This window comes from Diadema setosum, chromosome 16 (genome assembly GCF_964275005.1).
Source record: "Diadema setosum chromosome 16, eeDiaSeto1, whole genome shotgun sequence".
Lineage (NCBI taxonomy): Eukaryota > Metazoa > Echinodermata > Echinoidea > Diadematoida > Diadematidae > Diadema > Diadema setosum.
Genome location: NC_092700.1, coordinates 34,215,403 through 34,230,703, shown reverse-complemented (window position 1 = coordinate 34,230,703; position 15,301 = coordinate 34,215,403). Strand labels below are relative to the sequence as shown.

Below are 15,301 nucleotides of genomic sequence, written 5' to 3'. Positions count from 1 at the left end.
AATGTAAAGGAGAGCCAGTAAGTTTCCATGGGGAGGGGGAGTCTAGACTTATTGGACAAAGAAGCTCAGACTCCCCCCCCCCCCCCAGTCTACATGTACAATTTTTGTACTTTAAATAACAAAGGCCTCACAAAAAAAAAAAAAGCTTTCACTCAGTGAGGTACTGGTCAGTTCATAGGACACAAAACTTCTCTATTCTGAGATTATCACAAGCTGCACTAATCACCCACAAAGGAGATTTCATCACTAAACCGTTAAATCCTTTCATCCTTTTTTGAAGGTGGCATTATAATAGGCATCTAGGGGAAAAAGTTTAAGCGTGATTTTTGAGCCTTTTTTTTTTCTTTGCTCTCCCCTCTCCCTCCAACCCTCCCCTGCCATACTGACATTGTTATTTAAGAAAATATGGCCCACTTCCGTAATCTTTTCCCAACTTTGCGATAAGGGGTGATCAGCAACATTCATAGCACTATGAGTTTTGTAATATTTATGAATGATGCCTTTACTACAAGACCACCAAGACTCCTTGGAGGTCTCAATAACTCTTCTATGGCAGTGCTTGAGCTTTTACTTTTTATTTGTCTGATTTTGTCAGATTCAAAGAGCAAGAATAACTGGACAAAAGCTTCTTTTTTAATTAGATCTTGTTGCCCTACAAACACTGTTGTGCTACTTGGTTTATCCTTGAACTACTGTATACGCCATATATTTCACGAGTCTAAATTTTCGCGAATCGGGAATTCCTGACGATTTCGCGAGTGGTTAAATTCGCAATCGTGGAGTTTTGTACTGAACGGAGAAATGTCTACGTATGCATAAGTAACATTTACATTGGTATCACAGTCAATATTTTCGCGTGTCTTTAATTTCGCGAATAGCACCCCACTCAAGAAATTCGTGAAAATAAAAACCTCGCAAAATATTCAGCGTATACAGTACTCTATTCTCTGCCGACAGCTCCCACCTGCAAAACATTTGGAGCAAAGCCACACCACCCGCAACGGGAACGATCAGCTCCAGCACCATCTGCTATCTTGACGGTTGTAATGCTGCTGCTGCTCTCCGGGCCATCATTGTCCTCCGGCGATCCTCCGTTGCTATCGCGGAAGGATGCAGTCCCGTCAGCGTCCCTGCACGTTTCTGCATTCTCCCCATCAAGACTAGTCCTCCTTTCTACTGCCTCTATATCTTCCTCCTCTACCTTCTTCTCATTATAATCACCATCACTATCCACGTGGCACTTTCCCCCGCTGCCTCCAGCTCTAATCCCTGATGCCAGCCCGTCCATGTCATCCCGGTCCCTGGGCCTCGAACCTGGCACCTCCTGGGTTGCCCCGTAGTGTTTGTCCGGACTGCTGTCCTGCAGGGGCTGGTGGCCTTGCTCCTGTCCCATCATGATACCAGCGTCGCACTCTCCAGTCGTCTCGGTGTCGAAGACAGGCTCGATATCAGCCTCGAAGAGGAGCTCGATGTCTGCCTCCACCACCTAATCAAGTAAAAAAAAAAAATGTTGTGGTACAATAATTGCTGTAGAAGTCATCAGTATGCATGACAAAAGTGCTCATCCTCTGAAGTTTTTATCTCTGACAAATAATGTTGCTATAATAGAAACAGAAGTTTTTTTGATATATCGTTTTCAACAATTTTCCTGCCTCAATTTAGTTTTGTCAAGTTCCACCCATTAGCTACAACAATGTACATGTGTGAAATTGTCTGATAACTCCACAGAACTTTAAAAAAGAGTTCATAGCAGCCTGGATTATACTCTGACACAGCCATTACAAAGAATGTTGTTTAATGAATGTACACCCGAGTTTCAGGTCTAATAATCCGATCAATAATCCTGTCAAAGTTGGTTGCCCTGGGGGTATCAATTCCCTTCTTGTTCCAAACAGTGAAAGGTGGCTTGTCTGGACATCCTCTGTCAATGAATTGAGATTATTGATGTACATGTAATCTCCTTTTAATCACTTTTGTGTTCCCTACTGATTAAGGTGCCATGCCACACCTGAGTGAGCTCACTGATCAACTATTGGGCCAAGTTTGGAGGACTTTAATACTGGAATGTTGCATTAAGCCGAGTGCCTGGGCACAGAACTCATCAGTAAAGCTCTATTCCTCAAAGTAAAATTTCTACTACATTTTGTTGGTTTAATTGTCTTGGTGATCAAAGCACATTTGACTTTGATGGATTTTTTAATGTCGTTAAAAGCTGAGAATCATTCTTTTTTCAATCTCAACTTTCACTCATTTTTTTTTTTCATTTTTTTTTTTAATTTTTATTTTTTTTTTTTCGGGGGGGGGAACCTTTTGTAATACCTCGATGTGTAACAATATCCACTTAAATTGCAGATGCTGTCTCTAACGTCAATGCTAACATTACAATGTTATGCCACTTAATTGGATGAACAATAAATTATTGCATGCTGTACTTTCACTATGCCAAGCAGTGTTGTTACTCGGAGGCAAGAAAGATCTTGCCAAGATGTAGACTATTAGTATTTAGCCCACGTAAATTACTAATCTGTGGATTATATTCTGTCCTCCCTGCTTTTGAGTGTGTTCTGTGAACTGCACCAGGGTAAAGCACCCTTCAACAGCAACCCACAACAACGATGCGTCTCATTAACGTGGCAACTCTGACAACTGTCAAATGAAGTAATTTCCCCGGAAAATGGAACATCTGAAATATTGTTTTATCAAAATCCCTGGTTAACTAGCTACATGCTGTCAAAATTTCACAGTCAAAAGAATTTTTGATCAATATGAAAGTTTGGGGTTGTTATGATCGGGACTGCTATTATTAGGGGGCCTAGATGCGCAGTTTTTTCTGGACTGACCTACATGTAATTGAATAATATCAAAGTCCATAAGCTGCTACGCTGCATTGAAAGATCTAAATAAATGAGTTTTTCAATCATTTCTCTCTCTCTTTCGCACTGGTTCTATGCTCGTGCCTTGTGGTTAGTTTTGTGGGTTTCGTTTTTTATTTTTTGGTGGGGGGTTGTTTGTTTGTTTGTTTTTTAAACTATCGTTAGATCACTAGCAAAGTGGATGGGTCATCATTCTTCTAGCTAGAGTAAATTCATAATGTATTTGTATTCCGATCATTAGTTGACATTAGAAACTTCAAAGTCTGAAAAATAAATAATCCACAACTATCTTATCTACCTATGAAACTATGGTCTAGGACTCTCTAGATTACATAGACTTTATTATGAAAATCAGAAAATCTCAGTTCAATGACTTTATCACCAATACCAGTCTTTCATTGCGACGAGCAGTCATTATCAGATGAGGTCATATATTGCTTGCATAGTAAACAAAGCAAACTACGAATGTTTACAAACAATGCTCAAGTACCGGTACCCTATACCCTTGCCTCGAGGACACCGTACTCGAGAGTTGTTCCAGGACAACAGTAGGCTTTCTGCATACTACCAGTACTGCAGCCCGTGGAATCCCCATTCAAAAAACCCGCTTTCCATACCACGGCCCGGACAGGCGAGTATACTACCAGCTGACTACCGTTGCCTGTAGTACGTTCCTGAGATCCCCACACATAGCCAACGGTCGCTACGGATCGGCCGAGTGCACCGGGCTGGATGGGGATCATACTTTATTAGTGTCGAGCCTAATTTTGCTCTTTTATGTCCGAAAATTCATCAGTATGTGAGGCATCTTGCCACATTCTACACCGATATCCAAGAATCACATTCATGTACATTGTAGATCGACAATATGAACGTTCTTAAAAGTGTGCTTGCACATGCTACGGTACACGAGTGAAACTACGTGTAGTACCAACGGGTGTTTTCATGCCAGAGTGTACGGGCGGTTGCAAGTCAAGGCCCCGTTGGCGACCACCCCTGCTTGCTGTCCACGAAATCGGCCGAACGATTATGATTATGATTACGACTGGTTTCTTTACCTGGAGATTTCCTCGAAAGATTTCGTCCATCTTCTCCGCTGATAACTGAGAGTATTAGATGAAACAACTGCTGACTTAAGCCAGCTAAGCCTTTGAAAGAAGATACAGCAGGCCAAATCCACGTCTCTTTCCTGGACCTCGGTCATCCTATTTACTTCGTGATCCGTTGATTGATGCTGCTACTTAGTATACAATATGCGGGCAGCTAGCTAGCTAGCTCAACAGACGCGTACAGTATTTTAGTACAGCTGTACCAGGGGGATGGCAAAAGCATCCAATGCACAACTTTCATGCGTAGGCCCTACATCCGATTTTCACTATTTTTATGTTATTAGGTGATCCGAGTATCCTCTCGGATCACCTTCTGTATCTGTACTGATTCTTTATTCTTCTTCTTTATTTCTTTATTTCTCCCCAAAAGTTGTGCAGAGGTCAGCTCAGAAAGTACTCTGCCTATCAATTTCAAAATTATACCATGTATGCATCATGTCCTAAAGACAACAAATCTAATGTATCATTGTGATCAGTCGACCGTGACGTCACTATGACGTCATTATATGAAAACACATTCTCAATCATATCTAATTAATGGAATGGAATTTTTCAATGAAATTTGCGTCACATATATTTCAAGTCATGCGCATTCTACTCATATTCTCAAAATTCATATTTTTTCTAAAAACGTGCGCGTACGCGCGCGTTGAAATATTTGCATGCTCAAATCGATCTCAAAAATTTTTTGCACACGTTTCAGACCATTTGGAGCATTTTTTGAAAAATTGAAAAAATTGGACGGACGCGTACGCGCGCGCGCATATGCGCACGCACAGCTCAAATTTCATAGAAATTTCCCGTTTTTTCACACTTATCGGATGCCTGAAATGTCAAGGAATATTTCTGCCAAGTTTCAAGTCAATCCGATTCAATATGACGTCATACGGGCCCGTCAAAGTTGAAATTCCGCGCGCGCGTCAATGCCGATATACAGTTCAACTATGCCAAAAAACCGCCAATTTTAAATCTGATTTTACTCGTCGGGATGGACGATGACCCCCCATTCTCTTTACATATTCTGAAAGCTCATGAGTCGTACATGTCATTTCATGGGTTGCCGATGCTGGCAAAATGATTAAAAGGTATCAAATTTCACAATGAAATAAAAAAACTAAAATTTGAAAATGACGTCATCAAATTTCAAGTTCACTAGAGCGTATCTCACTTATCCTTTGCCGATTCACCCCCAGATTTCAGTATGTTGTAGCTTATTAAATGTACTTTCAAAGTTGTAATAACAATATTTTAATTGGATGATGGTATCACCTTGTAAAAATGGATTGAAAGTAATTTTGTCAAATTTGACCAGTTTACGTGTTATCTCTATGGGAGTGCAGTTTTTCTGGAAATGAAAACTGACATGACTATCTTTATCGAGCACTAGCTCACTTATGCTTCGGTGAATTTCTCCCATATTTTAGTATGTTGTAGCTGAGACTTTGGGCTATCGTAAGTGTGCCCTTTGTTTTTTCATACGGAGTCGGCATCACTTCCAAAAACTTGGTTGAAATTCAAGCTTATCTTCGATGTATTGAAATATTTCTTTCTTTCTGTAACTTTCTTTGCAATAACTCAAGAAAAACATATCCTATCACCACCATATTTTGCACATGTTTAGTTCATGTCACGTACATTATTTCACAAAATAACAACTACTTGATCAGACACCATCTTGGGTATGTAAATTAGGGTCAAAGGTCATAAATGTTTCATCCTGTATCTTCGTGAATACATGTCCTATCTTTCCCATATTTTGCACACGTAAAGACCATGTTACAAGGATCATTTCACAAATTTATCATTTTTGGCTCAGAGGCCATCTTGTCTGTGCAAAATGGGGTCAAAGATCATATGTACTTCTTCCTGTATCTTCGTTATGACGTGTTATCTCTATGGGAGGGAATTTTTCTAGATGTGAAAATTGACATGATTGTCTTTATCGACAACTAGCTCACTTACCCTTTAGTGAATTTCTCCCAGATTTTAATATGTTGTAGCTGAGACTTTGCGCTATCGTTACATACTCTTTGTTTTTTCATACGATGTCGGAATCACGTGAAAAATCTTGGTTGAAATTAAAGCTTATCTTCGATGTATTCAGATATTTCTTTCTTTCTGTAACTTTCTTTGCAATAACTCAAGAAAAACAGCCCCTATCACCTCCATATTTTGCACGTATTTAGTTCATGTCACGTACATTATTTCATAAAATTACAACTACTTGATCGGACACCATCTTGGGTATGAAAATTAGGGTCAAATGTCATAAATGTTCCGTCTTGTATCTTGATGAATGCCTGCCCTATCTTTCCCATATTTTGCACACGTATAGACGATGTCGCGAGAATTATTTCACAAAATAATCACTTTTTCGTCAGATGCCATCTTGGGAGTGTAAAGGTGGGTCAAAGGTCATATGTATTTGTTGCTGTATCTTCGTTATCTAGTGTATACAGAATAGTACCAAAGATGGCAGACATGATTCCCTTTTCTAAATGAGAATCCAAACGTCACACGGCCAATGTCTCTAAACACAGCTGAAACCTGTATGGTCATGCCTATTGCGATCAGGACTCGAATCATTGATGAAAAAAATCGGATCACCTTAATTTGTCAGTGATGACAAATTACAATCTCTAGTTATTATTTTTTTTTCATTTTAAACCTGCTGGATTGTCAGCGGGCTCGCCGGTGGTCATTTCCATATACTTTATCAGAAAAGGGAGTACAAGATTCGACATAAAAGCTTTATGATGATGACCATCCATATCACGTTAATCGTTATGATCATTGTTAGAGGCAGTTGGTTATCAGGAGACCGAAAAACGTTTGGTGTGAGTGGTAGGAGGGGTGGTGGTCATGGTGGTGGTGGTGGTGGTGGTGGTGGTGGTGGTAGTGGGGGGGGGGGGGGGAGTTGACTGTCTCGGTCCTATGGTATTGGTAGAGGAAATCTCTTCTTGGGTTTCATATAATTCCATGGTTCGTGTAACAGCCGAACTTGTTTTTCTAGATGAGGCAATTCCCTTAGGCCTGCTTTAGTCGTCTAGGTCTATTCATTTATATAAATTGGGGGGGGGGGAGGATGTAACTTCCGGATCATTAAAATGCATTATAATATTATGAAAATGAATAACACTTATGAATATTCAATAAATAGATTTACGGATCTTTTTTTCTTCGATCCTATTTTTTTTTCCCACATCATAGGCCTGTAGCCTCACGTCTGCACAATATTGGTAGCATGTAGGATCACATCATCTTACATTTTCCAAACATCAGGAACTAATTTTGTTCAACCGTGCACCCGAGTTCCACATTAACACGTTTCAATTATATGTATTCTTTCGCTTTCCCTCTGCGCATTAATTTCTGTTCTTTCTGTTGCTATATACAAGGACACAATGTTCCATAATACCGATCTTGAACACTTGAATTGAGCGTTTTGACACATCATTAACTCATGCCTGCAGTAACGGGCAATCACAAAGCCAGTTGCAAAATCTGAGCCGATCTCAGACCGGTAACCGACGAAGAAATAAGTGCTGTTATATGAACATGGTATAATCATGCACTCTTTATTTCGTTTATAATGTATAGTTTCAGGATACATTTCAGGTTGTTTTCCCCTGAAAGATTTGATTGATCGATAGTTGAAAGTGTGACCTGTGGGATCATTTCAAATGAAGAGAAAAAAAATTGCCTCTCTCTCTTTAATGGAACGTCTCATTTCAGCTCTGTATTATAGTGACTTTTTTGTTCTTTATTTCTTTTCTTCTTCTCCTCTTCCTCCTCCTTTTTTCGTGAGTTCTTTTTTCTTCTTCTTGTCCTCCTTTTACTTTATATTTTTTCTTATTATCCTTTTCATCTTTGTTTAAGCATAGTAGTACACAAAGAAATTGATTTTGCAAAAGAGTTAACTCATTCATGCTAATTTGAGTCTAATAAACAAAGAAAATAATTTGATGATAAGGAACATTTTTAATCATATAACGTCAAGAGTATTTCTTGCTATGTGACAAGTGAGGTACCGATGGGAAGCATTTATTTTGTTCTGTCTGATGATGAACTTACTTTAAAATGTTATGGCTCGCAATCCGTTTTACGATCAAACACTTTATGTGCTATACAGTGTGGCCAGCCCTTCTGATTATCATCGTATCTTTTTGTTGCGGTATTAGGAATAAGATACGATTAACATGCCGTCTTCTGTTACACCCCCCCCCCCCCCCCACACTTGTTAAATCATCTTTAGTCAATATCATTCTATGCTACGAGACAAAGGGGCAACATAAAAGCATGAACAGCTGATGGTAGATTCTCGTGCACAGGGTTAAACAGCGACAGTCAGAATGACAAAATTACAACGCAAAAATGAAGATCTATAATCATCATAATAACTGCATGGTTAAAGGAAACCAAAACCCAAAGATCAATGTGGATTGAGTGAAAGCAACAACATTAGTAGAATACATCAGTGAATGTTTGAGGAAAATCGGACAATCGATGCAAAAGTTATTAATTTTTAAAGATTTGGTGTTGTAATGACTGGATAACTAGAGTTCATGACGTCATGTGTGGGCAACAATATAAAGACAATAATAAAGAGATTTCCACATAAATTATTTTTTCATGAAAATCACACACTCCACTTTGATCAACTTGATGTACTGACATATACTGTAATGTTAAGGGTAGTAATTATTCCCCCTGCTTGCTGAAAGTGGTTAGTGAAGTGCTCTTTCATTATGCTATCTAGAAAAGTGAAAGCATGTTGAATTTCTTTATATTTTTGGTACAGCTGTATGAGTGAACATTATGTAGAGCGCACACTCCTGTGTACGTCCATAGCGTTGTATAAAATTGCTGTTTGATGCAATATATACATTCATGATAATGATAGCCCTAAACATCATAATTAATGTATGCGATGCGACCTTGTATTCATATCGCCGCTTCAAGAGTCGAGTTACAGGCTATTTATCATTATGCTGTGTTATAGTTATATGGGGAGCTGTCTGTATGAAAAGATCCCGATGGAAGCGCGTCCAACAAGCGTATAAATTTCACTGGATATCGATGTCAATCAAAACCGTAATACTATTATAAGCAATGATTTATGTTCCTCTTGATAGAGATCCCGGGAACAATATTCCTGCAGTAGTGTAAAATTGAGCTTAAAGGACAAGTTCACCTTCATTAACATAAGAATTGAGAGAATGTAGCAATATTAGTAGAACACATCATTGAAAGTTTGAGGAAAATCGGACAATCCGTTCAAAAGTTATGAATTTTTGAAGTTTTTGTGCAGTCACCGCTGGATGAGAAGACTACTGCAGTGTATGATGTCACATGCGTACAACAATATTAAGGAAAATATAAAGAGAATTCCACAAAATTTCATCTTTTGAAAAAAGTACACATTTCCTTGACTCGTTACTGATATATGTTATGGGTAATATTATTCCCATTGCCTTTAGAAAGAGGCAAGTCAAGTGCTCTTTTATTATGCGAAAAAAGTGAAAATATGTTGAATTTTCTTTACATTTTCTTTATACTGTTGTACTCATATGACATCACGAGCCTTAGTAGTCTCCTCATCCAGCGGTTCCAAACACAAAAGTTTTAAAAATTCATAACTTTTGCATCGATTGTCCAATTTTCCTCAAACTTTCACTGTTGTGTTCTATTAATATTGCTGCATTTTCTCAAGACTTATGTTAATGAAGGTGAACTTGTCCTTTAATGTGTGCAGAGGCCAAAATTAAGGTTCTTGTCATCCAGCCACGGTATAAAGCAGAGCGATGATAAATTACGTGATATCACAATCATTCATCATCATACGCTATAATGGATGCATGTCGAGGTTCGGTGGCAATGCAATAGGCCCTATAGATCTCATCGGCAGAACACATGTCGATTATAATATGGGGAACATAGATAAAGGATTTCCACATTTTGTGATGCTATCCCTTTTGATAAATTATGCTTAATGTATTCCTTTAAAGATGTAATATAGGAATAGCGGAACAGGGGGGGGGAGCTGCACCCCCTTCACCCCCACCATTGTAGACAAACGTATAAGGATCCTGGCGAAGTGTTTTACAGGCCTATACGACTGTCCCAAAGAAAAACTGATTGTCTATATTATGATAATATCATCGACAAAATGAATAACATGATTGCCAATTCACGTAGTAGGGCCTACTCATTTTACCGCTTGCCAATGGGGATAATGAATAAATAACTGAAAAATATATAGTATATAATATATAATATATACTATATAATATTATGATATATAATATATAATATATAACATGTAATATATAATATACAATATATGACATAATATAATACATAATATATAATATATAATATATAATATAGCATATAGAATATATAATATATAATAAATGATTAATGCTAACATGGCAAAGAGATGGAGAAGACCAATCAGCACCCAGTAAACCACTTTTTCTTGCGAAAATTGCTTGATAAAGACGATAAAGTGAAATTGCTGAAACGTTTTAATGGAAAAACGCAAGCATCATTATCAAATTGGGCGTGGTTAGAAGACAGTCAGAAATTAGCAGACCCTCCCTGTCGATGGAAAAATGCGTAGAGGTCAATAGCTATATAGTATGTACCCCTCCTCCCCCCCCTCAAAAAAAAATGCAATCGGATTTCCACATTCATAACTCAGTTTTAATATGATCAAACTGTCTGAATGCCATTTCAGGGTCTAAAGATAACATCTTACCTATATTTCACAGAAAATCCCATTTTTTTGGTTGAGTGGCCACAGAGAAATGTGGATCGCGTTGTAAAGCATGTCATGGACTGTTTCTTCCAAGTTTAGTGTAAATTTTGATGCACATTAATGTGTGAACACGATGGACAGAGCTTGGAGGGAAGGGATTCCTGACATGCTCTACAAAGATCCTCTTTTTTCCTTGACCATAAATCAAATCGAATGGGGTTTTCTGTAAGATGTGGGTAATAAGTTATATAGTTTCATACCCTGAAACTGTATTTGGATTGATTCACTTTTTCAAAGTTATCGTTGAGGAGGGTCCCGTTGTATTAGGTGATCCGAGTATCCTCTCGGATCACCTTCTGTATCTGTACTGATTCTTTCTTCTTCTTTGTTTCTTTATTTCTCCTCAAAAGTTGTGCAGAAGTTAGCTCAGAAAGTCCTCTGCCTATCAATTTCAAAATCACACCATGTATGTATCATGTCACAAAGATGGCAGATCTAATGTATCATAGTGATCAGTTGACCGTGACGTCACGATGACGTCATTATATGAAAACACATTTTCATTCATATCTCATTAATGGAATGGAAATTTTCAATGAAATTTACGTCACATATATTTCAAGTCAAGTGCATTCTACTCATATTATCAAAATTCATATTTATCATTAAAACGTGCGCGTACGCGCACGTTGAAATATTTGTATGCTCCAATCGAGCTCAAAATCTTTTTGCACACGTTTCAGACCATTTGGAGCATTTTTTGAAAAATTGAAAAAATCGGACGGACGCGTACGCGCGCGCACATATACGCACGCACAGCTCATATGCAATAGAAATTTCACGTTTTTTCACTTTGATCGGATGTCTGAAATGTCAAGGAATCAAGGAATATTTCTACCAAGTTTCAAGTCAATCCGATTCAATTTGACGTCATACGGGCCCGTCAAAGTTGAAAATCCGCGCGCGCGTCAATGGCGATATGCAGTGCAACTATGCCAAAAATCCGCCGATTTTAAATCTGATTTTACTCGTCAGGATGGACGGTGACCCCCCATTTTCTTTACGTATTTTGAAAGTTGATGAGTTGTACATGTCATTTCATGGGTTGGCAATGCTGGCAAAATGATTAAAAGATATCAAATTTCTTAATAAAGTAAAAAAAGAAAATTTTCAAAATGACGTCATCAAATTTCAAGTTTATTCGAGCGTATTTCACTAATCCTTTGTCAATTTTCACCCAGATTTCAGTATGTTGTAGCTTATTTAATATTCTTTCAAACATAAAATTACATCATTTTAATTGGATGACGGTATCACCTCGTAAAATTGGATTGAAAGTAATCTTGTCAAATTTGAGCAGTTTACGTGTTATCTCTATGGGAGTGCAGTTTTTCTGGAAATGAAAATTGACATGACTATCTTTACCGAGCACTAGCTCACTTACCCTTTGGTAAATTTCTCCCAGATTTTGATATGTCGTAGCTGATACTTTACGCTACCGCAAGTGTGCCCTTCGTTTTTTCATACGATGTCGGGATCACGTCAAAACTTTTGGTTGAAATTACAGCTTATCTTTGATGTATTGAGATATTTCTTTCTTTCTGCAACTTTCTTTGCAATAACTGAAGAAAAACAGCCTCTATCACTTCCATACTTTGCACATGTTTAGATCATGTCACGTACATTATTTCATAAAATAACAACTACTTGATCAGACGCCATCTTGGGTATGTAAATTAGGGTCAAAGGTCATAGCTGTTTCATCCTGTATCTTGGTGAATACATGTCCTATCTTTCCCATATTTTGCACACGCAAAGACCATGTTACAAGGATCATTTCACAAAATAACCACTTTTTGCTCAGATGCCATCTTGTCTGTGCAAATTGGGGTCAAAAGTTATATCCACTTCTTCCTGTATCTTCGTTATAATGACGTGTTATCTCTATGGGAGGGAATTTATTTAAATGTGAAAAATTGACATGATTGTCTTTTTCGAGCACTAGCTCACTTTCCCTTCGGTGAATTTCTCCCAGATTTTAATATGTTGTAGCTAAGACTTTCCGCTATCGATAATGTGCCCTTCGTTTTTTCATACGATGTCGGGATCATGTTAAAAAACTTGGTTGAAATTAAAGCTTATCTTCTATGTATTGAGATATTTCTTTCTTTCTGCAACTTTCTTTGCAATAACTCAAGAAAAACACGCCCTATCACCTCCATATTTTGCACATGTTTAGTTCATGTCACGTACATTATTTCATAAAATAACAACTACTTGATCGGACAACACCTTGGGTATGTAAATTAGGGTCAAAGGTCATGAATGTTTCATCTTGTATCTTTGTGAATACCTGTCCTATCTTTCCCATATTTTTCACACGTTTAGACGATGTCGCAAGAATCATTTCACAAAATAACCACTACTTCATCAGATGCCATCTTGGGAGTGCAAAGGTGGGTCAAAGGTCATATGTACTTGTTGCTGTATCTTCGTTATAGTGTATACAGAATTTGGTACCAAACATGGCAGATATGACTCCCTTTACTAAATGAGAATGCAAACATCACACGGCCAATATCTCTAAACACTAGATGAAGCTTGTATGGTCATGCTTATTGCGATCAGGACTCGAATCATTGATAAAGAAAAAAAAAATCGGATCACCTTAATTTGTCAGTGATGACAAATTACAATCTCTAGTTTTTTTTATTAGGTGATCCGAGTATCCTCTCGGATCACCTTCTGTATCTGTACTGAATCTTTCTTCTTTCTTTGTTTCTTTATTTCTCCTCAAAAGTTGTGCAGAGGTTAGCTCAGAAAGTGCATTGCCTCTCAATGTCAAACTTATACCATATATGTGTCATGTCGCAAAGACGACAGCGCAAGTAAAATCATAGTGATTAGTCGACCGTGACGTCACTATGACGTCATTATATGAAAACACATTTTCATGCATATCTCATTAATGGAATAGAATATTTCAATGAAATTTACGTCACATATATTTCAAGTCATGCGAATTCTACTCATATTCTCAGAATTCATTTTTATCTCAAAACGCGCGCGTACGCGCGCGTTGAAATATTTGTATGCTCAAATCGAGCTCAAAATTTTTTTGCACACGTTTCAGACCATTTGGAGCATTTTTTGAAAAATTGAAAAAATTGGACGGACGCGTACGCGCGCGCACATATTCGCACGCACAGCTCATATGAAATAGAAATTTTCAATTTTTTCACACGGATCGGATGTCCGAAATGCCAAGGAATAGTTATACCAAGTTTCAAGTCGATCCGATTCAATATGACGTCATACGGGCCCGTCAAATTCAAAATTCCGCGCGTGCGTCAATGGGGATACACAGTGCAACTATGCCAAAAAACCGCCAATTTTAAATCGGATTTTACTCGTCAGGATGGACGGTGACCCCCCATTTTCTTGACATATTCTGAAAGCTGATGAGTTGTACATGTCATTTCGTGGGCTGGCTATGCTGACAAAATGATTAAAAGATATCAAATTTCTTAATAAAATAAAAAAAGTAAATTTTCAAAATGACGTCATCAAATTTCAAGTTTGCTCGAGCGTATCTCACTTATCCTTTGCCAATTTTCACCCAAATTTCAATATGTTGTAGCTTATGAAATGCTCTTTCATAAATGTAATTACACAATTTTGATTAGATGACGGCATCACCTCGTAAAAATGGATTGAATGTAACCTGGTCAAATTTGACCAGTTTACGTGTTATCTCTACGGGAGGGCAGTTTTTCTGGAAATGAAAATTGACATGACTGTCCTTTTCGAGCACTAGCTCACTTATGCTTCGGTGAATTTCTCCCAGATTTTAATATGTTGTAGCTGAGACTTTGGGCTATCCTGCATGTGCCCTTTATTTTTTCATGCGATATCGGGATCACGTCCAAAAACTTGGTTGAAATTAAAGCTTATCTTCGATGTACTGGAATATTTCTTTCTTTCTGCAACTTTCCTTGCAATAACTCAAGAAAAACATACCCTATCACCACCATAATTTGCACATGTTTAGTTCATGTCACGTAAATTATTTCATAAAATAACAACTACTTGATCAGACGCCATCTTGGGTATGTAAATTAGGGTCAAAGGTCATAAATGTTTCATCCTGTATCTTCGTGAATACAAGTCTTATCTTTCCCATATTTTGCACACGTAAAGACCATGTTACAAGAATCCTTTCACAAAATAACCACTTTTTGCTCAGATGCTATCTTGTATGTGCAAAGTGGGGTGAAAGGTCATATGTACTTTTTTTCTGTATCTTCGTTATGACGTGTTATCTCTATGGGAGGGAATTTTTCTAGATGTTAATATTGACACGATTGTCTTTATCGAGCACTAGCTCACTTACCCTTCGGTGAATTTTTCTCAGATTTTAATATGTTGTAACTCAGACTTTGCGCTATCGTTACGTGCCCTTTGTTTTTTCATATGATGTCAGGATCATGTTGAAATACTTGGTTGAAATTAAAGCTTATCTTCGATGTACTGAGATATTTCTATGTTTCTGCTCT

The 15,301-nt window shown here is 37.8% G+C and overlaps 1 protein-coding gene across 1 annotated transcript in view; it reads right to left on the bottom strand.

Moving 5' to 3' along the window:
• LOC140239840 (solute carrier organic anion transporter family member 4A1-like) overlaps positions 1 to 4,062 on the bottom strand; it is a 30,505-nt gene extending 26,443 nt beyond the window's left edge. Inside the window, exons 1-2 of the mRNA XM_072319662.1 lie at positions 3,932 to 4,062; positions 965 to 1,486 (exon numbers count right to left, since the gene is read on the bottom strand). Of these exons, the coding sequence (XP_072175763.1) occupies positions 965 to 1,486; positions 3,932 to 3,961 (552 nt within the window). The 5' untranslated portion in view covers positions 3,962 to 4,062. The remainder of the gene's footprint in view (positions 1 to 964; positions 1,487 to 3,931) is intronic.
• Between the last annotated feature and the right edge of the window lie 11,239 nt (positions 4,063 to 15,301).